The sequence below is a fragment of the Pelmatolapia mariae genome, linkage group LG20 (genome assembly GCF_036321145.2).
Source record: "Pelmatolapia mariae isolate MD_Pm_ZW linkage group LG20, Pm_UMD_F_2, whole genome shotgun sequence".
Lineage (NCBI taxonomy): Eukaryota > Metazoa > Chordata > Actinopteri > Cichliformes > Cichlidae > Pelmatolapia > Pelmatolapia mariae.
In genome coordinates, this window is record NC_086244.1 from 35,993,704 (window position 1) to 36,019,917 (window position 26,214).

General features: G+C 40.3%; 2 protein-coding genes across 4 annotated transcripts; both read left to right on the top strand.

Annotated features, from left to right (window-relative positions):
• Positions 1-3,340: 3,340 nt before the first annotated feature.
• On the top strand, positions 3,341-14,141 carry mapk13 (mitogen-activated protein kinase 13). The gene is made up of 12 exons (XM_063463389.1): positions 3,341-3,569; positions 5,623-5,752; positions 5,895-5,953; positions 7,080-7,185; positions 8,824-8,853; positions 9,906-9,953; positions 10,261-10,375; positions 10,990-11,061; positions 11,581-11,660; positions 12,498-12,576; positions 12,830-13,003; positions 13,609-14,141. Exons 1-12 carry the CDS (start codon positions 3,457-3,459, stop codon positions 13,692-13,694), a joined length of 1,092 nt encoding a protein of 363 aa, XP_063319459.1. The 5' UTR covers positions 3,341-3,456; the 3' UTR covers positions 13,695-14,141.
• Positions 14,142-14,813: 672 nt separating this feature from the next.
• brpf3b (bromodomain and PHD finger containing, 3b) lies at positions 14,814-26,211 on the top strand. 3 transcript variants are annotated; one of them, XM_063463388.1, is made up of 13 exons: positions 14,814-15,066; positions 16,210-17,765; positions 18,009-18,165; positions 18,306-18,437; positions 18,959-19,087; positions 19,338-19,650; positions 21,163-21,456; positions 22,140-22,736; positions 23,082-23,163; positions 23,250-23,338; positions 23,447-23,541; positions 23,634-23,788; positions 24,065-26,211. In XM_063463388.1, exons 2-13 carry the CDS (start codon positions 16,234-16,236, stop codon positions 24,246-24,248), a joined length of 3,759 nt encoding a protein of 1,252 aa, XP_063319458.1. In that variant the 5' UTR covers positions 14,814-15,066; positions 16,210-16,233; the 3' UTR covers positions 24,249-26,211. The 3 variants fall into 3 exon arrangements, with proteins under 3 accessions (XP_063319458.1, XP_063319456.1, XP_063319457.1); XM_063463386.1 differs by having other exon boundaries at positions 14,814-15,186; positions 24,065-26,209; XM_063463387.2 differs by lacking the exon at positions 14,814-15,066 and adding an exon at positions 15,266-15,802.
• Positions 26,212-26,214: the final 3 nt, after the last annotated feature.

Sequence of the window (26,214 nt, forward strand, 5' to 3'; positions counted from 1 at the left end):
AGGTGCTAGCTACATCCCGATGCAAGATGTCATCATGCAATGCTCTTCCTACACATTTCTGTCTGTCAGTCGATGTTGATCCATTGAACACTTACATCTGTTTAATGGACAAATCATACACTATATGGTCAAATGTATTCACTCACCCATCCAAACAATTGATTTCAAGTGTTTCAATCACTTCCATGGTTACATGTGTATAAAATTAAGCACTTAGGCATGCAGACTGCTTCTATAAACATTTGTGAAAGAATGGGTTGCTCTCAGGATGTCAGTGAATTCCATTCACTGGCATCTGTCCTCATTATTAAATATTCCAAAACTGGCACAAAGTGGTAGACTACATTACAACACAGAGCGGGGTCAACGGATGCTGTGGCACATAGTGCACAGAGGTTGCCAACTTTCTGCAGATTCAGTCAGTACAGACCTCCAAACCTCATGTGGCCTTTAGATTAGCTAAAGAAGAGTGTGTGGAAACTTCGTGGAATGGGTTTCCATGGCCGAGCACAATGTAGAGAAGTGGAGACATGTTCTCTGGAGTGGTGAGTCACGCTTCTTCATCTCACAATGTGATGGACAAGTCTGGGTTTGGCGGTTACCATGAAAACAGTACCATGAAAACAGCCAAGTGTAAACTTTGGTGGGGCTGTTTTTCAGAAGTTGGGCTCGGCCCTCTACTTCCAGTGCAAGAAACTCAAAATATTTTGTGCAATTTCATGCTTCCAACTTTCTAGGAACAATTTGGGGATGGCTCCTTCCTGTTCCAACATGGCTGTGCACGAGTGCACACAAGGCAAGGTCCTTAAAGACATGGAGTCTGGTGTGGAAGAATTTGACTGGCCTGCACAGAGTCCTGAACTCAACCCGATAGAAAACCTTTGGGATGAATTAGAGCACAGACTTCAAGCCAGGCCTTCTCATCCAACATCACTGCCTGACCTCACAATGTGCTTCTGCAGGAATTGTCAAAAATTCCCATAAGCACACTCCTAAACCTTATGGAAAGCCTTCCAATGAGAGTTGAAGCTGTTGTAGCTGCAAAGGGTCAGCCGACACCATATTAAACCCTGTGGAATAAGAATAGGATGCCAGTTATATGTGTGTGAAGGCAAAAGAAGAAATACTTCTGGTAATATAGTGTATAATAATTTTTCCCTTATACTGCCTTGGCAGCTGAAATGTTTTCCTTCTACTCAGAGATGAAAGAATCAGTAATGCAGTGCCTCCATGAGACTCACATATATGGTTTTGTATGAAATGCCTTATCAGCTAGTGCAGGGGTGTCAATATGCCAGATCTGATCCATCGTGGCAGTTCAGTGCACCCTGCTGTATGACTTTGCAATATGTATAACCTGCAGACGAGGTGAGCGCTGTTTGTTGTGTCAGGAGGATCATTACAGGAGGCTTAGAATTAGAATTTGTGTCATGAAAATGGTTGTCTGAACTTCTAATTTCATCTGAGACAGAGATCTGACTCATCATTAGTTTCACAGACTTCTTACTTCCTTAATTTACCACAGTACAGTTTAATGACTGAACGTGGAGAAGCACACATATTGTTGAAATTGTAGACATAATCTTCTTGAGAAAAAATCCTCTCAGGATGACTTGTCATCATCTCAATGGTCCTTATACTTTTCATATAGTACAACTATCAGGTCCAGTTTTTAACCTTGTTAATGTTAGTCTGCTTTGCAGGTCAGCTGACTAAACAGAGGCTGATAAGATTAGGTCTTAAAGCTCTAGGTGTTTGTATTTACGCCAAAAAAAAAAAAAAAGGCTGCAGGGTAGCTTTTGAAAGCAAGAAAGTTTAACAGCTGGCCAAATGGCTGAGTCATTGGCATTGATTTATGACCCTTTCAGCGCTCACAGGTACATTATGATCAATTTGTGCTCTGCAGCAGAAACACTTAAAAACAGTGACATCATCCCTTTTGACTGCCCAAAACAGAAGGGCTTCACTGACTCATCCTGAACAGGTAATACAGGTCAATACCTCTGAATAAATCATGTATAATATATATATATATGTATATGTATGTATATATATATATATATATATATATATATATATATATATATACATACATTAACTGTGTAATCACTTCATCCAGCTAAATCATTGCATTTGGTTATTCCTGCGATTGTAAAACTGTAGTTTTAATAACACTTTATTAATACTTCATTATTAATACTTTGTCTCTCAGTATATCTTCCCCTCCTAATCAATTCTTTTAAAAAATGTGATTGATTTATTGAGATTTTCTTTATTGATTTAGAGGTAAAATGCTGATAGTAATATGCTATCAATACTTAAGGAAACTCTAATTTTGTTGGATAAGTTCTGAAAACTAACACATGTCACTGTAACACACAATTCCCACTCAGACAGAAAGGGAAAACAGGCTAGAGAGCAGATCCAGGTGATGTGGAGGTATGCTTTGATGACACCCTACATTTGCAGACTTTAACAGCTCTAATACGCAGGTGCTGAAAATCGGGCACAAAAAGATTTTTTTAGGTTAAAATGTATGTAAAATGTACATAATATAGCAGTAACAGGTTATGAATTTTTAAAGCTACAAAACCAACATATTGTATAGAAAGTCCAAATCTCCAGGCTTCGTGTTTTCGTCGATTCCTGTATGTGTGAATGGGGCCTGCTGTAGGCTGTCATGATTCACAAACTTCTGGCAACGTACAGTAATTATTCATGACAAATGACACCTACTGTGTGTGGGTGAGAGTACATCGAGTCATGTCGACATGTTTCAGCAAGCAAGCCGTCCGCTCGTCTGATTCTTTACACTGCTAATTTCGTGGTTTTAGCAGGTTTTTCAGTTATGTTTCCACACATTGGATGGAGGTTTCATTTTTTCTGATCAAACAGTCTTCTACAAAGCAACGCCTACATCAGGTTATGCTTGTACAGACTAACTAGCTGCTTGCAAACAGATGCCTCATACTGGTACTGAGGGCGCTGAGTAAATGGCACCAGAGGATTACACCGGAAGTTGTTTTTTGCTTTCAAAGTAAAGTTTCATTATAAACTATGATCAGATATAATAGTGTTGTAAGAAAAATGTTGAGTCTTAAAAAGAACATTTAACAGTCTGGATTATCGAGTTGATTGTTTGTATCACAATTAGCGGCCCTGCTGAGTTTCTTTCTGTTTTTTTTAATGAGCTCTATATAATATATTCAGTCTATATTTATCAATGATTGCTGACTATAGTCCTCTCGCATTAGCTTGCTAGCTGCCTGTTTTATTCTTGCATCACTTCCACGCAGCAACGGTTGGAAATTATTGTGAAAACTGTTAACGGAAGTGGGATGTACGGCGTAATAGCTGGTACTTGAACAGTGAGTGTTTTGCTTTACCTTCTGAGCAAGTGACAGGCACACGGGAGGAGGGAGAAGTTTTTTGTAGCTTCGCTTGCTCCTCTTCATCATGGAGACTCGGGCACATTTCACCCGTGAGGAAATTAACAGCACGGTGTGGGAAGTCCCGGAGAAATACACGCACCTGAAACAGATAGGGACCGGGGCTTACGGCTCGGTGTGGTGAGTGATTTATCATTTACTGTGCACTGCAAGAAGTGTGTGTCGCATTTGGGGCTCATTCACGTTAGCTAGACTGGCTGCACACAGTGTGTAGTGGGCCTGCGTTATATCCTGTACAATCTAACATAGTGGTGGCAGAGCCAGTCAACTCATGTAGCAAGTAAGCACCTAGTGTCATATTATAGCACGACGACCACACAGCCCGTTATGTGGACCTTACAGTCTTATATATGTTTACCTGCAGTAGGAGTAGGAGTTATGATTGAAAGTCAGTATTAAAGATGGCCACTTTCCATTTTCATGGCATCATACAGTTACATACAGGATACAGTTAAACACCAGAATGACTGTTTACGTAAAAACGTGCAGCAATTTAATTGTTTTGTGTTCTCTTTTTTTGTTTTGGGTTCTTTTTTTTTTGTTGTTTATTTTTTTAGCAATACAATTATTTTTGCAGGCTTACATAAAAATGGGGGATCGGGTGTCAAACCATTAAGGAAACTACATACAGCCAACATCACTTATCATTGCTTTTTTACAACCTGCCTGGCTTTTATTTGGCTTACTGGATACATATAATCCCTGATTAGGGTTTCTAAAATAATTTCTGTTTGCACATTTATAATGCTTCAAGTTTAGGCATATAGCTGCCTTCATAAAATGTTAAAAACTGTAAAGAAACATTTGAGCAGAGCTATTCAGAAAGCTCTAAAGCCTATTATTATAATAATATGTCATGAGGGATAAAATGTGCAAATGCTGGAACAGTGGCAGCTGTCAAACACACAAGGCAGTTGCTACGTTTCATATTGCTGTCACGTAAGTGCTCTTAAGAATAACCATAGGTCAATATTTTTTGAAGAAAAAAGGCAGCCTTTTGCCTTTTATCCATTATTGTGTACATTAACCCTTACGTTATTGTTGAAATCACTGATTTTCTTCACTGTCAAATGTGCCTTCCTAATGAACTTTACCTCACAGTTGTTCTAACTTATTTTGACTAAAAATATAAACTCAGAAATTATGACAGCACTTAGTTTAAAGTAGACTAAATTTCATAACATAAACTCTGTTTCATGTCAACAGAGATATTAGCAGGGCACAGATGCTGAAAGACATCCGTTTTATTCATTTATGTCTAGTTTTGAGGCTCAGCCCCCACCCCCTCTCCTTTCAGATTACTGAGGCGGTTTAGGGAGGCTTTGTGTCTTTGCCCACTTTTGTAATATTGTAGGGTTTTACCTTACAATATAAAGGGCCTTAAGGCGACAGTTGTTGTGATTTGGCACTATATACATACAATTGAAATTAACTGAATTAACAGATAAATCTTAGTAGGTAAAATTTTGAGAACCTAGATGAACAGCGAAAAAATCCTTTACTGACCTCAAAGCTTCTGTTGTCACTGCTGCAGTGTTCAGGCATGCTGACTAGGCTTTAAGCATAATAGTGTGGGAGTTATGATCTGTTAAAAAGCTCAGACTGGTCGACCTTTAAAAGAAGCAGCATCTCATGAACACTGTGAACATTATCTGAACCTACCTGTAAATGGAGGGGGCAAAGGAAATAACAAACAGAAGCACAGCCTGCAGTTTCATGTTTTTTTTTTTTATTGTAGCTATTTGCTTGGCATGGATTAGCTGTTTCATGTAAAGCTGGCTGTAATATCTGACATTACTGCATCAGTGTTGTTCACAGCACACAGTGAAGTGTGCAGTGTGTGTTGGTGGATGCGGCTCCAAATAGCCTAACAAGCCTGTCCTCCTACGATTTGGTGCCCTGCAAACATGCACGTCAAGAGCTGCCAAACATTTACATATTGATAACTCAGTAAACCACAGACCACCACACATTTTAGAGAGTCCCACGTAAAGTATCTCTATCTCACATCATCTATGCTTTTGTGTTGTGTTTCATGCACAGCCTCTAAGTGTGAGTGAAACCCCAAAAATAGACTATTCAGTCGTTTTCAAATGGTGAACATTATAGTGAGACTAAAAGGTCCAAGCAACAGCAACCAGCTAATGACTTATTACATTATCGTTCCCAACAGCTCAGCACTAAATGAGAAGAATAAAGAAAAGGTGGCCATTAAAAAGCTTCACAGGCCTTTCCAGTCAGAGATCTTTGCTAAGAGGGCCTACCGAGAGCTCCGACTGCTCAAACACATGAAACATGAAAATGTGAGTAGACTATACACTATGCATCCTCAGTCGCTTTTAGGAAGTTGTGTTTTTGACAGCACTGTGATACAGTAATATTCTGTAAATGAGCCATTGCTTGTATGTTTTAGTATTTGTCACCTGCTTCTTTCATTCAAACTAGGTGATAGGACTTATCGATGTGTTTACACCTGCCCTAAGCCTGGATGACTTCCAGGACTTGTGAGTATTCTTCACCTTATTAGCAAACCGTTCGGGGAAAAGCAGACAACACTTTAAATGATCTGCAGGTCCAAATGGGCTGGTGCTTATACAGCACTTTTCTAGTCTAATTAAGAATTCAAAGCATTTTTTACTACTAAAGCCTCAGTCACCCAGCCTCACACACACACACACACACACACATTTATAAACGCACTTTTTTCTATCCCTAAGCGCTTTTCTAACATTTACGCACACACTCAAATTGCAATGGGTCCATCGGGGGTAATTGGGGGTTCAGTATCTTGCCCAAGGATACATCAACATGCAGACCGGAGAAGGCGGGAATCAAAACACCAACCTTCTAATTGGTGGATGACCTGCTCTGCCTCCTGCCACAGTCGCCACATTAGCATGGTGCACATGCTGTCAGAGATCTGTTTTTCTCAACTCTAAAACTCTTGGAGGAATGCAGTACTTGCAGAAAAAATCTGTGGGTTTTTTTCTAGTTTAGAGTGATTAGGGAAAAATTTTATAGTCAGGATCATATAAGATTACTCTGTGAGACATGTTGCGACATCTACTTGTAACGTTAAAGAAAAATATGAAAACTTATTTTTTCTTTCACTTTCCAGGAAACATGTGAGCATGCCTGCGAAAGAGCCTTTCCCACACTGAAAGCACACTTTCTGTCTACCTTAAAGAGGACATATTGTCCTTTAATTGTCATGTATTATTCAGTGGGGGGAAAATAATTATTTGATTCCCTGCTGAATTTGTAAGTTTGCTCATTTACCAAGAAATGAACAACCTATAATTGTTATGGTAGTTTAATTTTAATGGAGACATTTGCTTTCTCACATGCACAGCTAAGATTTAAGCTACTGCTGCATCACATGAGGAGACTCTAAAAAAGGTGGAAGAATATTTTATTTGGAAGTTATGTAAACATACACAAGTCCACCAAGCTCCTTGGTCAAAGGGAGACAGGACAGATTACAGCACAGACAGGGTGTGGAAGTTAAGAGTAGGATGACTTGCTGAGGCAGTGTCGTATATCATGTTTGGACTGTTAGGCTGAGGTAATTACTTTACTCTCTGCCTCAGGGTTGTCTCACTGCACCTCTCTTCCTCTTTTCCCCCCCAGCTACCTGGTAATGCCTTACATGTTTACTGACCTGTCAAAGGTGCGGGGTCAACTCTCAGAAGACAAAGTCCAGTTTCTTGTCTACCAGATGCTTTGTGGACTCAGGGTGAGCCAAAGATGATCTCTACCAAACTTCAGAAATGAAGTATATTTATATTCCAATTTAACTGTTTAGCAGAGTCATGTCACAATAATACTGTTGTATATGTTGTTCCAAAATTTATTGGACAAAGACGCGTTTTTTTGTAGTTAGCCTCTGTACACCACCACTATGGCACCACCCCCTTCATTGCAGCCATCTTCAGTTGCTAATTGGTTTATGGGGTCTTCCTATTTATATTCAATAACTTAAAAAAAGCCTGCTCTGTTGGGTTGATATTAGGTGACTGACTTGGATGTCTACATTCTTTGCCTTGAGAAACTCCCTGATCAGTTCAGCAGAGTTTGGCTGAATCAGAGCAGAGAGCATAGCCCTGTACACTTCAGAATTCATCCTGTTGTTTCTATCAGCAGACACATCATCAATAAACACTAATGGTCCACTTTCAGTGGCAGACAGACAGAAGGACAGACAGATTGATGCATACTCTGTCAGTTTCACAAGGGAAATTGCTATGATACAGCTGCAGGATGAAGACTAAAAATACTATATTCTACAATAAAAAAACAACAACATTCGTTAAAAATAAAAGTACCACAGGCCCAGAGTGAATACTCTATAATTTGAGGTAGTGCCAGAAAAATTATATTTACAACAGTAATTTAAAAAAGGGAAATAGAAAGTTAAGATAAAGCAAAGTCAAAGGACAAAAGATTGGGATTGTGCAAAAGTGGAAATGGCATTAATAATTAATAGTGTATACAATACAGAAATGTATGAGTGGAATCTGTCCTGATAGGTGTGTCATTCTGACCCAAAAAATGTTTGTCCAGAATTTTTACAGGCTCTTTTAGATGTTTTCTGGCAAAGTCTAACCTGACACACGTGTTCTTAAGTCTAGTGGCGTACCATTTGTTGTAAAATCTCTGTATTTCCATTCATGAAGGGCTTTCTTGATTATCCACTTTTAAAAAATGATACAGCTGCTTTCTCACGAGTTTTCTTGACTTGGCTCAATGTCGTGAAGCTGTTTTCAACCGCATGATGGCCTCTGTCACTTGGGCTATCGTGTTTAAAATGAGAGTGAAAAGCTGTGAAATACAAATTCAACTAAATCAATGCCACATGTTATTTCAAGCCTCACCTGGTATGAAGTTGCTTATGATTCAACTGTCAATTTGGTTTGAGCCTCAGAATATGGAGGACTGTGTATAAACAATGCTTTAATTCCTAAGCAGTTAATGCAACCTTCTTTCAAACCCTTTGGTTTAAAGCTGAAAGACTGCAGTCACATGTTTTACTATTTATTAATAATAAAAGATATAATAACAGATTATTAATAATTATCATAAATATTTCATGATTAGGATTTACATGACTGTATGTATCATGTAGCACATATACTTACAGAGAAATTACAGGAGAGTTAGCCTTTTTTGCTTTAAATGAGTCAATGAAACACACAATGCAATGGATATAATTATTAACAAGCCTAGTTATTAATTAAAAGGTATTTGCTGTGTGGCCAAACAGTTATTCCTCAAACACCTCTTATAAAACTTTACTTTGAATTTAGCCTAACTAGGCCTGGTAAAAAATGACAACGTAAACTAAAGTGTTCCTGCTCTGTTTATTCCTTTGCAGTACATTCATAAGGCTGGGATTATCCACAGGGTAAGTACAACTCATTGTCCCATTACAGGAAGCTGAGCTATTTTGGGAGCACCTTTTTTCCTGTTTTATGATAAGTTGACCTTTACAGGTTATTGTTAACAATAATAATAATGATAACTTTATCTATATAGAACTTTTTAAAATCTGTATCACAATGTGCTTCACCAGTGTAACACAATAAACAAGGCACTGCACAAAATAAAAAAATGGAAAATTTCCGATCAATAATCTGTAGCGAGAAATAGGCGACTTCCTCAGGTCGGAGGAAGTGACTCACTTCTCCGACCTGATTTCCTCAGACTCATTGTTAAAAATTGTAATCTGTGCAGGATTTTGTACCGCACAATGTTGTGACTCAGATTGCAGATTTGGTATTCCTCATGTTCTTTGGAAATATATTTTGTAATTCATTTGTTAAGCAGTCAGATGAAACCGTGCCCAAACAGGTAGGATGACTTAACTCCTCTAATGCGTGTGCATGTCTGGAGCTGTTAGGCCACACCCTTTAACTCCAGTTCCAAGACGTCAAAGACCTGGGGGTAAAGTAAGAGCCACTTTTGGCTTCCTTATTCAGACTGGGTTGCTACGGCAGGTAGCTCCACATGTTTGGTGCGGAGACACAGCCCCAGAGGGATGTGTGTCCACTCCTGAGTTCAAACCAGGGATCTTTGGCTTGTTAGACAAATGAGCAAATCACTACACTGTGAAGTGTTACCCTGCTGTTACTCCTATAACGATTAAAGCAGATAAATGTTTTTCAACACCTACTGACAGTGATACACTTCTCACACCTTATGTTGCAGCACTAACTGCAGAGTTGAGGCAGTGTGTCTTATAGTCATCTTGAAGTTGAGTCACGATATTGAAGTCCTTGTTTTAAGTCCCCACAACATTCATGTGTTTGAGTTCAGCTGAGCCATGTGACACCACAGGAAGCACGTGCACTAAAGCTCTTACTGGCTCTAGTAAGCGCCTGTGGTCCAATCACTGTAATTTCTTGTTAATTACCATTTGGACTAAGTAACCGTCATTGGACTCATTTTCCCTAACAGGATCTTAAGCCTGGAAACTTGGCTGTTAATCAAGACTGTGAACTAAAGGTATGTACTTTCTGCATTACTGCATATGAGAAGCAGTGAGATGATAGGGCAGCACCAGCAGCAGACACAAAAGGACTCAGCAGTCGATGTAATTAACAATATACAGGAGGTAGAAGAAGTTCATTTACATACAGTTGTGCAAACCTACTCGAAATAATCCTGTAACTATAGAATCATTTGTTATTGTTTATATCAGACTGCCATATATATGTATGCAATATTTTATGTGTTTCGTTAAAAGTAAACAGCCTGTGAGACACTAAGTACATGTTTGAGATTGTGATCCGTTTTATTGCTGCTGATACAGATCCTGGACTTTGGGCTGGCTCGCAGTACTGATGCTGAAATGACAGGCTACGTGGTGACCCGTTGGTACCGGGCGCCTGAGGTCATTCTGAACTGGATGCACTACACTCAGACTGGCAAGACAATTGTAGCTGTTACATATTCTTTCCCACCATTTTCTCTGTCGTCTAGAGTTGGCCTCTTGGTGCTGTGACCGTTTGTTGTTTGTTACGTGAAAACGTCTCGACACTCCAGCTTTCAGTGTTGCATGTATGGTACTTCAAGGGTCAGCAACTTTTGTAATCCTGTTGCTAGTTCCTGACAAATATTTGAAGTTGCATGGATGTCATCTTGAGAAAAGAAATGTTTGGGGGTTTTTTTTCTCCTCTTAATCTGTTGACACAGATGGGTCTGACAGTGCTGAGACTCAATGACAGAACTGTCACTGCAAACCCAGGATTTATGTTCCTTTAGGAGATAGTGGTTTTTCATTTTGTACATAGCATCCACAGAGTGGAGTGTAGCTGCGAAAGCAGCTCTGACAGGTTTAGGATAGTATTACTCACTGAATATTCCCCCTTTCAAAGCACACAACATATTCAGCTCTCTGCTGTGAATAGGAACTGTGCTCTGGCATATAAATGCCACCTTCCTCATTCCTGCTGCACTCAGCTAAACTTATAACTCTCTTGGTGTTATGTATTCTTCATGATTTCTCACTGATGTTACTTTCCTTTGGTATTTCTTGTAGTGGACATCTGGTCTGTGGGCTGCATAATGGCAGAAATGATCAATGGAAAGACCCTCTTCAAAGGGAAAGATTGTATCCTTTCTTCAGCTTGGTCCATTTACTAAACTTTACCAGCCTGTGTGATAAATAATAAGTTGAATAATGAATGTCAGTATGCAAAGAGAAAGGTATCAAGCACACTGTGTGAAATCCCTTTAAAGCTTTAATATCACTTTATTAAACCACTGTAATAATAAAGGAGATGGAAAGGTGCTTGATGACAAGCTCTATAAATAAGACACAAAATCAAGCACAAGAGGCAGTTACAGTATATTAATACAGAACAAAAGCGGCACATTTCCCGAGTCACTTTTTTCCCCCCTACCTTGTTATATATGCTCCTGCGTTTGTTATATTTCTCTTTTATGTTCCTATTTTGCTTCTGATGCACCGAACTGATTTATAGCTCTGCTAGGAAATAAAGACATCACAGGTGGCTTTCATTTTCCTTTATTATTCTGTTTTGCATGCCTGCTTCATATCTCTATGTTCTGCTCACTGAACCACGAATGTAAGAGTAAAAATCCTTGATTCTAATCTGTTTGCTATAAGACATGGACCAGCTGACTCAGATCATGAAAGTAACTGGTGTGCCCGGGCCAGAGTTCATCCAAAAGCTGGACACTCCAGAGGTAGGAAGAACAGTATGTGTCTGTCATAAATATGCAGTTATGCACTAGGAGTACTGTCTGCACAGAAAATTTTACAAATGTCCATTGCCTTTAATGTTAAACATTTTTTTATAAGTGATTTCTCTCAGAGTGAGCATAAAAAAGCATCATATCTCAGAAAGCATTTGAGCTGTTGTGCACTAGATCCTTCACTGAAACCCATGAAATTAGCATACAAAGTGAAAGCTCCACCGACAGCCCTCTTAGGTAGAAATGTACAGCATACTGCAACCTACAGTGACATACTGGAAATTTTGCCGGACTCTCGTGTCCTTTTTTTCTTTACCAGATGTGAGTAGTTAAAATCTAGAAATTGTCCTGAGGGTGGCACTAGAGGAACAGTCAGGGCATTAATAAAAGCCTGTAGCAGGATGCATTAATAGGAAGGAAGTTAAGGCTTTTGGAAAGTCCTGTTTTGCAACTCTCTAGGATTTTATAAATGGCCTTGTTTTCAGCACAATGCTAACAAGATGGCTCACATGCACAAGTGACAAATTGAATATACAGTTCCATCTTTGGAAGTCATATTTGCACAAGGACTATGAATAACTGTATATGAGTATGAAATCAAATATAATTCTATCTTTGGATTTATTTCATTTTTGCAAGGTGAATGACAAACAATTCAGTTTTACAAAATAAGCCAACATGAAACAATCAGCCTGTCTTTAATAAATGAAGACCTTTTTTATTATTTCATTTTGTAATCACAGTTAAACTAAATCATTGTTGCCATACTTAAAGATTGAGTAACAAATATTCCGTGTCTGGGTATTCGTGTTTGATATCTTAAAACAGGCCAGAAATTATGTCAAGGGCCTTCCTCGATATCCCCGAAAAGACTTCTCAATGTTGTTTCCCAGAGCCAGTGCACATGGTGAGATGCACCTTTTTTTCACATTTTTATACTTTTTTAAAATCACACTTTTTCTTTCTTTCTTTCTTTCTTTCTTTGGTGTTTTTCTTGTTTGTATGGCTATAATTAGAAAAGTCATTCATGATACCCTGTTAATGAAAGCTTTTCCATTTTCTGGCCTGCTAAGTGATAAATATTCACTTACTTTTTCAGTTTCATGGTTTTTGTATCGTAGCAAACTGGTGCATTATTCCACACTGCTGACCTTTTGTAGGGGTTGATCTGCTGGAGAAGATGCTTGTTCTGGATGGAGATGAGAGGCCCACAGCGGAACTAGCTCTAGAGCACCCATATTTTGACAACTTGCGGGACCCCGATGATTTCCCCGAACCACTGCCATATGATGACAGTCATGACAACGACACATTGTCCCTAGATGAGTGGAAGCGTAAGTGGAAATCTTACTATGATAATCATGTCTGTATGTCTCCTCCCTAACTCCTCCTACACGTGTTAAACAATCTGAATGAAACTTACTGTGTAGACTGCCTAGGGTACCAGGATTATCAACATCTATATAACTTTTGGGAATTATTTTCATAACACTCAAATCTTTACAAATCCATATGCTGATCTCAAAACGAATGGTGATATTACGTCTATGTTACGTATGTGTTTTTGTTTGTAACTCATTTTTGCTAACCAATTTTTAATGCAGTGGCTCTTGGGGGCCACAGGAATGTGCTATTATGCATTTCTATAAATAATTGTTCATCAGACACTGACGCAAATAGTGCCTGTTGTTGATTTTTGTCTTATACAATGAATACGTAGCTTGCAAAGAAGAATAATAATAATAAATATATGTATACATTATGGATAGGTTTTTTTGTTTATAAAGAGTCATTTTTGCTTTCTAACTATACACGGTGATATAATAAAGATAAAAAGATTAATATTAATAAATGAACATAATGCCATCATATATTTTAAATGATGTACTTTATTTAAGTTGACACCCCGTTCCCTCTTTTTAATTTTTTTTTTACACAGGATTGTGTTTCAGGGAGGTGAAAAGCTTTGTGCCATTCCCACGGCGGGACTCCAAGAGGAAAAACACTCTGACCATGTCTCCATGATCTGATGAATGTCATGTAATGACTGATGCCCCAAACAACAAGCATACAACCAATTGTGCCCTTGTATATTCTAAGCCTGGATTCACTATATATCTTTTACTCAGTTAATATCCTGAATCAGTGTTCAAAAGAGTAAAACTGTATCATCCCCTTTTTTTATGTAACGTGCAACTGTTTCCTAAATGTAGCTTGTTCATAGTGTTACACATTCCCTGTCAGTGAATTTTGGTGTGGATTTATTGTAACTAAATGCTACAGGGTTTCTTGTAAGATTTACTGTAATGTTGTTTTCCAATTAAAAAATACGACATGATGTGGCCTTTCTCATTTGCACAGGAGGCAGCTGAGTTGAAGCAGTCTGTGACATTGCTTGAATATGCACTGGACTGGGTTGGTACATTAAGAGACTGTATGTGTATTCATGTATCATGAATATTGTTTCACAATGCAAGATAAATATGTATTTTAATACACATTCTTGACAGTAATTAATGACTGGGCACCTCTGTGCACATGCTTTGTATATTCAAAGTGACTGGACACATGTAAGTTAGTAAATCGTCCAAATATTGTTGATACCCGGGTTTAAATGAAAAACTACACTCTTCACTGACCCTGTGATCTCGCGCGCGAAAATCGTGGTCTAGTGACGTCAGGGAGGATGGCTAAACTTGTCTCGGTTGACTGTTGTCAAGGTAGCCCACAGGTTGTTCGAAAAAGGAAGTGAGACAGTTCTTCAATAAATGAATGTAATCGCGTTGGAATGCGATATTCCAACTTTTATGTCAGACGAGCTCTACAAATGGCGTGTGGTACATGGAAATCAGACAACACAGAAATAAAGCAATAAGCATTGTAAGTGAAAGCATGAGAAAGAGTATGCCAATCCCAGATACCCAGGACGACGTCTCCCCCAACCCTAGCGCATTTGTGTATCGACTACTATTTTTCCTTAGACTGCAATACAGTGAAACACTCTTAAAAGGACATGTTAGATGGGGGAAAGGGTAGATGACATAAGTAGGCGTTATTCAGAATCGTGTTTGTGGCAGAAGAAAATGCACTCGTTCAATCTTGGACATTATTTTGAAATCCAACCGGAAGTCTTATTACGTTGGGTGATGTCGATTTAGCTTACTCTGGGCTCCAAATTGCTAGCCAACTAGCCGAAGGAGGCTAGTATTCCTCCTTCTCTTAAAATTGGGCCGACAGTAGGGTCTTTCTCATATTTTAATGTAGATATATTACTTTTGTTCTCAGTGAGCCGTTGGGATTGATTGCGTGCCTTCCAAGTGCCGCGCTGTGAAGAAACGGAAGCGCTGAAAAATAGCGAAATATACCGGCTGTACCAGCAAACTGTGGATGGCTAACGGTAGCTATTAGCTTGGAGAGTATAGCAAGTAAGCCGCCTGGCTAGGCAACCATTACAGCAAAAGCGGCTTCAACCCACCGGGGCTGTCGAGTTACTCCTGTCAGTCAGTTGCCATAATTGGTAAGATGGCATACATTTGCCATTTTACTACCCTTTTTTGATCATTGACAGGCTTAAAAGTTTTAGCTAGTAAGGATTTTTTGTGTCATGCACCTTGTCAACGTTTAAAAATATCAGACAAGCTAACGTTAGTACTACCCAGCTTATAAAGTTAGCAGGCTAGCCTGCTTATAGACTTCTCTCGGCACTTTCATGTTAGTGCCGTCACATTACTGTGTTGTTCTTATACCGACACGATGACATGAAACCCACTGCATCAATCGTACAAAATCAACAACTGTTAAAAATTAAACAGTAGAAAAGCTTTGGACAGTGTTTTTAAAACTGTAAATATGGCTGACATTTTTACTCCTAAAATAAGGACACCGCTCTGTTGAGGCTCTAGGATCCTTGAATCTGATTGGCTCTGAGTCGGATCATTTAAGCTTTCCCGAAAGCTGATTGGATTTGACCGCTGTGTTGGGTCAAGCCCTGATAGCAGATGCCAGCAGTTATTAACATATAGTCGAGAGTAATCTACACAAGATTTTACTGGCCATGTGTGTTTTGTCAGTAAAGTCTGCTGCTCGGCAGCTAACGTAGTCATTACAGTGGTTTGTTCTGTCAGCTTTTGTAGGTGAGTAAGAGTTTTCTGAGTTTAGATATGACGGACTGTTTTTACCACAGGTGCTAGAGCCTAATATCACCACAGTATTATGTAATGTACGTTAAAGGACTATTTCAATGAGTTAATATGGAAAGAACTTTAGCCACTTGGGCAATAGTGAAGTATTGAAGCGCTATAAACATAAGTATAGGTAGAAAATGGGTAATGACAGCTAGTACAGCATAGATTCATAATAATAAGGAATGTTATGATTGGGATTGGCATTGGGAATTGAGCTTACGATATATATTTCTTTTGGTGAGAGCGCTGGTGTCGTATTTGAATGTTGCATCCCTAAATGCTAATAGAAATTTGTTTTTATGTTGGCTGTTTTTTATAGTCAGTGTTCTTATTTTATTTCCTTTTCTAACCAACAGGAGGAAAAGTGTGATTGGTGGCCTATGAGGAAGCCACGTCGAAAAGGCCAAGTGGCCGGAGGAGGTGGAGATGTGAGAAAGTCAAATGGGACATTTGGCGGACGTGGGGGGGCCCGTCAACGATCACCATCCCCCTACAGCCTAAAAGCTTCTCCAAGCAGAGAAACGTTGACATATGCCCAGGCCCAGAAGGTGGTTGAAGTGGAACTAGATGGTAGGCTTCACCGAATTTCTATTCTGGAGCCTTTGGAAGTCATTACTGAAGATGAGATGATGGCTCAGGACATTAGTGAGTGTAACAGCAACAAGGAGAACAGTGAGCAGTCATCGCCTCCCACCAGTAGTGCCCAAACAGCCCGCAAACCTGTCACACCACGAAGCCGCAGGAAAGACCCCAAATGTTCCTCTAATAAGTCGCCACCATCCTCCAAGAACAGTTGCCCCAATTCTCATCCGCCATCACCGGAAAAGCTAAACAAATCACAGTATCATCACATGACCCTTCCTGAACCTAAGTTTCGAGTGCTGGAAACCTTTACGCCAGTTGAGGCCCCTCCTCTGCCAGCAGCATATTATCGTTATATTGAAACCTCAGCTGAGGAGGAAACTGAGGCAGAATATGACATGGACGAAGAGGACACTGCCTGGCTGGAGATGGTCAACGCTGATCGGACATCAGAGGGTTGCTCAACTGTCTCAGCAGAAACGTTTGAGCGGCTGGTGGACCGATTGGAGGAGGAGGCATATCTGGAAGCCCGAAGCCGAGCGCCTTCTCAAAGCACTATTGATGATGATGCCTTCTGCTGCGTGTGCCTGGATGACGAGTGCCTCAACAGCAACGTCATCCTCTTCTGTGACTCCTGCAACCTGGCTGTGCACCAGGAGTGTTACGGAGTGCCCTACATCCCTGAGGGTCAGTGGCTCTGCCGCTGCTGCCTTCAGTCCCCTCAGAAACCTGTTGACTGTGTTCTGTGTCCAAACCGTGGCGGCGCATTCAAGCAAACGAGTGATGGCCGCTGGGCACATGTAGTCTGTGCTATATGGATCCCCGAGGTCTGCTTTGCTAACACAGTATTTCTGGAACCAGTGGAAGGGGTTAATAACATTCCCCCAGCACGATGGAAACTGACCTGCTACCTGTGTAAGCAGAAGGGTCGTGGTGCATCTATTCAGTGTCATAAAGCCAACTGTTACACTGCATTTCATGTTACATGCGCTCAGCGTGCTGGGCTCTTTATGAAGATAGAACCTGTGCGAGAAACAAACATTAACGGGACTATGTTCTCGGTTAAGAAGACTGCTTTCTGTGAGGCCCATTCTCCACCAGGACAAGAGACTGGGTCAGATGATGAGAGTGAGGGACGAGTGGTGGGCAGCAGAGGGAGGGCGAGCAGAGGACGGAGTGCCTACACTGAGGGTCCGACAACACCGAAAAAAGGCAGAAAGTCTGACGATGATGCCAAGACGGATAAAAAGAAGGGGAAAAAGAATTCAGACTCAACATCCCAACACACAGCATCACCACAAGTGACAGTGCCTCAGATACCCACGAGCAGGTTAGGTTGTTTTTTTTTGTTTTGTTTTGTTTTTTCCTTTTTTCCCCAAAATAAGATTGTCTTCTGCAGTTACCTTGAACATCTGATAAAACAAAGTTTATCAAAAGCAGCAAATTGTTGGAGATTTTTTGATCTAGTTGATATTTCAAATAAGCATAATTCATGCGTTCTACAGTGAGAAGCCTGAATTGATGTTTGCCATATTGATAGTAACATAATACTGCATTTCCTTGTGTTATATAGGCTGAATATCATCTGTAAAGGAATTATTCTGCAGAAGAAAAATCAGTTCATGCAGAGGCTTTATAAATACTGGTTATTAAAGCGACAGTCGAGGAACGGTGTGCCGCTGGTTCGGCGTTTGCACTCTAACATCCAGTCCCAAAGGAGTACTGAACAGGTAAGAGCACTACACAGAAATGAAGCCTTAACACTCTGTAGCTGTTTTTCTAAAATCATTGTTTGCCTTTAAATATGTTTTTATGCTTAATATGTTTAAATATAGTTTGTAGAAGTTTTAAAATGAATTGTACTTTATAGCCTGAAGTGGATGAGAAGATTTCTGCAGCAAGAGACGCACTGAGATATTGGCAGAAGCTTCGCCACGACCTTGAAAAAGCCAGACTTCTAGTGGAGCTCATCCGCAAGAGAGAGAAACTCAAACGAGAGCAGGTAACCTACAAAGATGAACCACCCTCACTGGTTTAGATGCTTCATATTTAGCGCTGTCAGTTCATCGTGTAAATTTTGAATAAAAGAATAAAAAAGGTTGGCAAAATGAAGATCTGAAGTACCTTCAAAATGCAGTTACCTAAATAGTTCTCCAGTGTAATCTTTAGTTCTGTTATGTTTGGGTAATCTGCTTTTTCTTGGCCTGTCCTATAGCGTGTATATTGCATGTTGGCATGTCTTTGCCACATGATAATAAACAGGTGGCTGCTATAAACGGATAGGGAGGCAGAGCCAAAAGGAAAGCTATCCATATGAGATACTGGTCACCCAGTTTCGTATGGATCATGAAATGATTGTTGGAAGATTTCTGTTTTGAAAAAAGGTTTATTATGTTTTTATATATAAAAACATTTTCTTGGTTGGTTAACATTAAATCAGATCACTCTGTTTGTCTAGCCTAACCTTTTTTAGATTTGCAATTTCTGCATAAATATCACATACATGTCTTCTGTCAACTGCAGGTCAAAGTTCACCAGGCAGCTCTGGAGATGCAGTTGACCCCAATGTTGGCTCTGCTACGCTCCACTCTGGACCAACTACAGGAGAAGGACACAGCCCAGATTTTTGCACAGCCTGTGGACATCAAGGAGGTCAGACATTTATTATAACAGATGCGCATGCACACAGTTTACATTGTGTCAGGTTCCCCATTCTCCATATAGTTCAATTTCTTGTATCATATTGTCTGAGAATTTAGTAGAATTATACAAAACAGTAACAGTACAGTTTACAAGAATTTATATGTTTTTGTTTGTTTGTTTTTTTGCACAGTGCAGATGTTATTGTAGTTTAAAAAATGCATCCATTCTGATGATAAAGTTCATGCTGTCTTGTCCTCAGGTCCCTGATTACCTTGAGTTTATTAGCCACCCTATGGACTTTTCCACTATGCGCTCTAAACTAGAAAGTCATTCCTACCGCTCAGTGGCTGACCTGGAGGCCGACTTCAACCTGATGGTGTCAAACTGCCTTCTTTACAATGCCAAGGACACTGTCTTTCACCGAGCAGCACTACGTCTTCGAGACCTTGGAGGGGCCATACTACGACATGCACAGCGACAAGCCACCAACACTGGGCTGGACCTAGACACTGGCATGCACTTTCCAGAGTCACCCCAGAAAAGAGACTTTTACAGTTGCACCTGGGAGGATGGTGAGTCAGAGGATCATACTGTGTCTGTCTTTAGTGGTTTGGAAGCTGTTGTGTATGTAGTTCAGTCTGTTATTTCTTCTGTGCCAAAGGATTAGGTTGTTTTTTTTGTCAGTATATTCAGATTTTCTAGTTTTGTAACATGTTGATGCTTAAATACCAGTAACACCTTACTAAGGGAATACTGTGTAGAGAGTACACACTATTCTGTGTATACAGTGTACACACTGTGGCTGGTAACCATTATGTAACAGTAAATGCTACTGCTACAACAGCAATATTAATACGTAGTGCATCTAAGTAATGAAGTTGTAGTCGACAACAGAAATGAGGAGTTATCAGGGTTTTAACCAAAGATTTTGTAATGCCCGAGAGCTGAAAACATCCCGGATACAAATATATCTTTAGAGTCCGTTAGTTGTTGTTTTTTCTCCTGCATTTCATAATAGGAAAATAAGGTAGTCAGAAAAGTATCCAATCAAGGTCGACTTTGATCACGTTGAAGATATGAATGGTTCAATCTGCTTTAATACATGAAAAGTGGAGAGATAACTGGCTAAACAACTGAAAGCAAAAAGGTTCGGTAATTGTTTTTTGTTTATTTTTTTTGTAAACATCTTTATAGCGTTATTAAATCTTGAACTGTTTTTATATGTGCTAACTGGAATAGTAGGCTAATAAGATTCATTTGCTAAACTTATTGACTGAACTTTATTTCTTCCTAGGCTTAGTAAGTTGCTGGGCTTAAAATACATTTGCTGAAATCCTGGAAATATATTCGCAAAGCTTCGTAGTACTTATAATTGCTGAGTAGTTGATGAAGTTCCAGGAAAATAGAGAGCTCTTGGGCTGAGTTTCTTAGAGAGAAAATGGCAGAAAGATGAAGTGTAGTGCTGGCAGTGAAAACTGAAACAACTCTTCATAGTAGGATATTTTGTATTTTTTACATTCTGGTTAGTTGGTCTGATTTTTAAGCTTTTGGACGTTTAATAATCCAGTCAATACTAAAATATATGACATGCAAGTGAGCCAAACACAAACTAAATGGTGTGTTTATTAATTTACATCATCAAATAATGGGTTTAGTAACATGCAGGAAAATATTTTCCTTTAAAAGCTGCCGGTACAGTCAGTTTATTCATTTTTTTCAGCAGTTTATAAATCGACTGATAGAGATGGATGAGTTTGGAGGCAGAGATGATTTAATTAGTATTTCTCACATTTTATACTCAGTTATAGTTGACTAATGTTTAAGCAAGTCATAGACCAGGGACTACAGATGAAAAGGAGTTTTGTATTCATTCTATCATGTACAATATATGCGGTGTCCATGCTAAATAATTATTCAGAATAAAATACAAATAGCACTGCAAAGAGGGGAAATTTTTAACCTTTGAGATCTCTGAGAAGACAAGCCTGGCTGGTCATCTTTGTGAAATGTCAGCATTAAGTATTATTATCATGTTGTACCTAAGTGTCTGTTTGGGTGCTAACCAAACTCCCTGCTGTGTTCAGTTGACAGCGTGTTGGATCCAGAGAACCGGCTGCATATGACAGTGGAAGAACAACTGAAGGAGCTGCTGGAAAAGCTGGACTTTGTCACATCGATGCGATGCAGCGGTGCTCGAACTCGACGAATCCGCCTGCTTCGTCGCGAGATCAACAGCATCAGGGCGGGCAGGCAGGGCCAGTCCCACCGCCACATCCTACACAATGGACATCTCAAAGAAGAGGATGATGATGAGCAAGATGAGGAGGACAACGACAAAGACGCCAAGGCAGATAACGGCCTCACATCTTCAGACAAAGGTGGGCACTGAGAGAGACTTACAGCAATATTAAATTGCCAATTCATGAACCTTTAAAAAGCCACTTTTTTTCAATGAGACCAGTTGTGAACATGAGCTAACGGAACATTGTCCTCAGGTAATTGAGCCAGGGTCCCCCCCACGCACCAACCCCAACCACCCCACTGTCTCCAGTCTAGTAAGTAGGGGCCCACAGAGTCTCGTTAGCCATGGTTGCCTCACAACTCCTCTCTCCCAGTGAACTCTATGTCTGCACCTCTTCTATACATCACTCTCATGGACTCACCACTCTCCATGGCCACATGCAGTCATGCCATATCATCCCACTTTTGACTAAAGACTAGTCTAGTCAAACAGTCTTGTGTCACCGTAGAAGATGGCAGGAGAACTCCTGCTATTTGAGTAAAAAATGAAAGATACTACCATGTTACCATGTTGATGGTGTACAGTTGTGAGAGCAAAGTACTTTTTCACTTGTCTTGATAAGGTCCTCCATATCTACAGAATCTGTCAATTCCCCCTGGACTGTGGTTAGAGTGTTGGAATGAAGTGTAAATCATTACAGAGTGACACCATTTTCCTGTGTGAATACTGCACCACCGCATCACACTACATACTAAATGGAGATTCATTTAAAACCAATGCTGAGTGAATTGGAATATCATTCGTTTCCTCTCCTTTCAGAGGACCTCAAACCCGCTTCGCCCCCGACACTGGAACCTACAGGGCCGGCTCCTCCTCCACGTCAGGGGGACACACCTCTTGAGCCTCCCACTCTGCGGCCAATCACAGGGGAGCCCCAGTCCTCCAGCTACTGCAAACGCCTTAAGATGGACGGTGACCTCTCAAACGGCACCACAGAGAACATTCATTGCATTAGCGCACAAGAGCGGTCAACTTCGCCACGTCCCAGTTTGCACAGTGAAGGACAGACAGTGACCAACGGTCTGGCAGAGCTAGGCATCATCTCACGGCCCCCGACGGGGGGAGTCGGGCGACGGACCTCCGTGCTGTTTAAGAAGGCAAAAAATGGAGCTAAGTTCAAAGCGCGAGACAATCCTGTGCTGAATGGGAAGGGACCACAGGACGAGAATACAAGTAACAACTCTTCAGCACTCAATTCCACAGCCAGCACCCCATCTTCCACACCTTTGACCACTCCAAGCAGAACCCCACAGAAGAGCCCAGGACCCCCCAACCTTAATGAACTATGGACCTCCAGTCGAGACATGTGTTCAGATAGTGAGCCAGAGAAGACACCAAATCACACGCTGGAAAGTGGTGAGAAACTTTGCTTGATTACTGACGTTAAGTTTAAAGTGTTCTGCTCAGAGAGGAGAAGTGACAACTAAAGACTCGCTTGGAAGGGATCACATTTTCTGGATTGGGCTGACTGTACATTTGTTATTAGCTACTAATACACTGAACACAGCATAGGAATATGTTTTTTTTCCTAAGTCTACCTGATTGGTCAGACAGTTAGCCCTGTATTGTTTAATGGATTTCAATATAACTGAGACAAGAGCAGACATAAGTGCTCCTTATATGTCATCTTTTCTGACTTCTCGTGCGGCTCCTTTGGCTCTTGTCTGCTGCTGTTCTGATTTCTCTTGCTCTTACTTTCAGGATTGACCAACGGCTTTAACACGCACAAAGATAGCAGATCCGACTTGGAGTTTAGCTCTTGCCCAGTTCTCCACAAAGAAATGTAAGACATTGTGTGTCCGGTGTTCTTTGTGGTCTGTTTTGCTAACAACTGATAATAAAATTACAATATAATGTATTGTGTTACAGCAACTCACCACCCAAACGTAGCCTTGGGAAACCGGCTCTTTCTAAAGTTCCCTTTCTGGAGATCGTCAACGGAGACTCGGATTACACCGGTACTTTTTTCCTCCTGTATCCCAAGTTCTCTTGAAGCTAAGTTGCATTTATGTCCTGATTATTTATTTAGTCGCTGAACTAATTTGAGTGTCACTGTTGTTTGACAGGCAATAGTAGTCAAAATTCAGAGGATGAGATGGAGCTGGAACCACTAGACCTGGTTTGGGCCAAGTGTCGGGGATATCCCTCATATCCTGCTCTGGTAATTGCTGATCTGACCTAATATCACATTTTAATATGAGCGTTCAGCTCAGGGTGTAGCTTAAATTCCCTGTTGGGCTGTGTTTGTTTCAGATCATTGACCCCGAGATGCCTGAGGAGGGCCTGCTGCACAATGGGGTGCCGATCCCCGTCCCACCCAAAGATGTCCTCCGTCTGGGGGAGCAGCGGCAGGAGGAGATGAATGAGAAACTTTACCTGGTGCTTTTTTTTGACAACAAGCGGACATGGTGAGTTTAACATAAACATTGCTGTTATGCAATGCTCCATTTATCACATGGAGGTCAGAAGTGTTTGGTTAGTGAAACCTGATACATTTTCCACAGGTGTATCATGTGATGAAAAGACAAATGGTGGAAAGTTTGTTTGTCTTTACAGATAATTTGAAAATGTTTGTAGTTAATTCTTTATATTTGAATTTTATTTTTAAGATTAAGATTTAAGATTTTATCACTCTTGATAAAAGGCTGTAATAAAAATCCTAACCTCTGTCATCGGTGTTGTAGGCAGTGGCTTCCGCGTGACAAGGTGACACCCTTGGGCGTAGATGACACAGCTGACAAGCTGCGCATTATGGAAGGTCGCAAGTCCAGCATCCGCAAATCTGTCCAAGTGGCATACGACCGCGCCATGATTCACCAGAGCCGGGTGAGCCACAGCCACGGCTTTGTGGCTTCCGGGTACCTGTAGGGGGCCTCTGTGAGCACTGTGTACACCCACAGTTGGCCAATATGCATTTCTCTTTGGTCTTAAAGCAGCAGGTGGAGTGGTTCCTGTTGCCGGTCGAATTCATATTCACACTGTGGTCCGAAAAGAGGTTGCCGTGCCACCGAGTCCTGGACTGTAGTTTATTACCAAACCACTAGTGTCTAACGCACAGAGGACTGGTGTTTGCCTCTGTGTCATTGTTGAGGAGGTGGAACTCCTGACGTGAATGAAGTTACCTTTAGGTCCCGTGTTGCTGCAGTAAATTCCCTATTCAGGGATGTATTGAGGTGTTGCTTACTCCTCCTGGATGTGCTGATGTAAAAGAATTCCCGTCTATTTTGTATAATGCTACTGCTGCCAAGGAATCAAGTAGTCAGAAGAGATTTGATATATTTATATGAGCTGCAGAAGACTAATGAATGCATCACTGCCATCTTTTATACAATAGCTTTTTACATTTAAATCTTTTACAGAGACACTTGTATATTATAAAGGCACACTTTGTGTACATATGTAAGTGTATTATCAAACTGAATTTAATTTAATGTTGCCGTTTTAAAATGCGTATTTCAATCAACCCACAAGGGACAAAGCCAGGCTGTGTATATTTGTGGAGATTTAATAATTCCTGACTTGCTGCAGTTTATTTAGCTTGTCTTCGATGTAATTTCAACTGTGTTGTGTGCGTGTATGTGTGTGTGTACGTTCTGGGCATACAACACAATGAGCCGTTGTTCTTTATACTTGTATTCTCTTTTTGATACAGAGAGAAATAATTTATTTATGGAAGACAGAACTATAGAAATAAAGCTATATTGGTTAAAGTTGACAAAAATCTTATTTAATGGCGTGAGGATTTAAAACCATGCAGCCAACATTTTTAAATGGATGACATCACATGTTTAGTTTATCATGATTTTACTTTAGACCAACATTTGCTGTCCCCACCTCCCAGAGGATTCTATTTATTACAGAGTGCCCCATTTTATCAAATGGACAAATATACCTTCATAAGCTTGTACTACCTGCATATTTTACCTGCTCACCAAATATTTTGTCTGTAACCAGTATTTCCTTATTTGGGGAAATAAATTCTATATTAAAAAAAGAGAAAAGCTTTTGGGATACTTACCTGGAGTTTTGTGTTCTTCTTATTTAATACTGATCGATAAAGCACTCATTGTTATGTACACCTGTTCAACTGCTTGTTATTGGCACTATCTCATTGACCAATCACATGACAGCCTGCTGAAGTTCAACCATCTCTAGGGTTTACAAAGAATGGCCCTCCAAAAAAAAGAAATCCTCTAGTTCTCTGCAAAAGAAGAGAACTAGAGGAGAAGGGTCAGATTGCTTCGTGCTGATTAGAAGGCAACAGTTACTCAGATAACCACTTCTAGTGACCTGATATGCAAAAGAGCATCTCTGAACACACAACACGCCAAACTTTGAAGCAAGTGGATATAGCAGTAGAAGACCATACTGGGTCCCACTTGTGTCAGTTAAGTACAGAAAACAGAGGCTACAGTTTACACAGGCTCACCAAAATTAAGAAAAGACCTGAAAAGCACCTCTTCTGATTTGGTGTAAACACCACGAAAGCATGGATCCATCCTTTCTCCTCAACATGACAGTGAGGTCACTGTACTCAAGTAATCTCCAGAGTCACCAGATCTCAGTCCAATAAAGCACCTTTGGGATGTGGTGGAACAGAAGATTCACATCATGGATGTATAGATAAGAAATCTACATGTATGCTGTTTATCATGTTAATACAGACAAGAAATCTCTGAGGAATGTTTCCAGCACCTTCCTAAATCTTTGATACAAGAAATTAAGGCCGTTCTGAAAGTTGCAGCCTAGTACTAGTAATGTGTGCCTAACAAAGTGACCAGTGAGTGTACGTTGATTACAACTGCATTATCATTACAGCTTTCCTTTTATGCTT

What these genes read in the sequence shown, in the direction of transcription:
- mapk13 (XM_063463389.1), top strand. Translation starts at nt 3,457, where the DNA reads ATGGAGACTCGGGCACATTTCACCCGTGAGGAAATTAACAGCACGGTG. An exon ending in AGATGCTTTGTGGACTCAGG is followed by an intron (nt 7,186 to 8,823) that starts GTGAGCCAAAGA and finishes ATTCCTTTGCAG; the next exon opens with TACATTCATAAGGCTGGGAT. An exon ending in ATCAAGACTGTGAACTAAAG is followed by an intron (nt 9,954 to 10,260) that starts GTATGTACTTTC and finishes CTGCTGATACAG; the next exon opens with ATCCTGGACTTTGGGCTGGC.
- brpf3b (XM_063463388.1), top strand. Translation starts at nt 16,234, where the DNA reads ATGAGGAAGCCACGTCGAAAAGGCCAAGTGGCCGGAGGAGGTGGAGAT. An exon ending in CCTCAGATACCCACGAGCAG is followed by an intron (nt 17,766 to 18,008) that starts GTTAGGTTGTTT and finishes TGTGTTATATAG; the next exon opens with GCTGAATATCATCTGTAAAG. An exon ending in TTTGACAACAAGCGGACATG is followed by an intron (nt 23,789 to 24,064) that starts GTGAGTTTAACA and finishes TCGGTGTTGTAG; the next exon opens with GCAGTGGCTTCCGCGTGACA.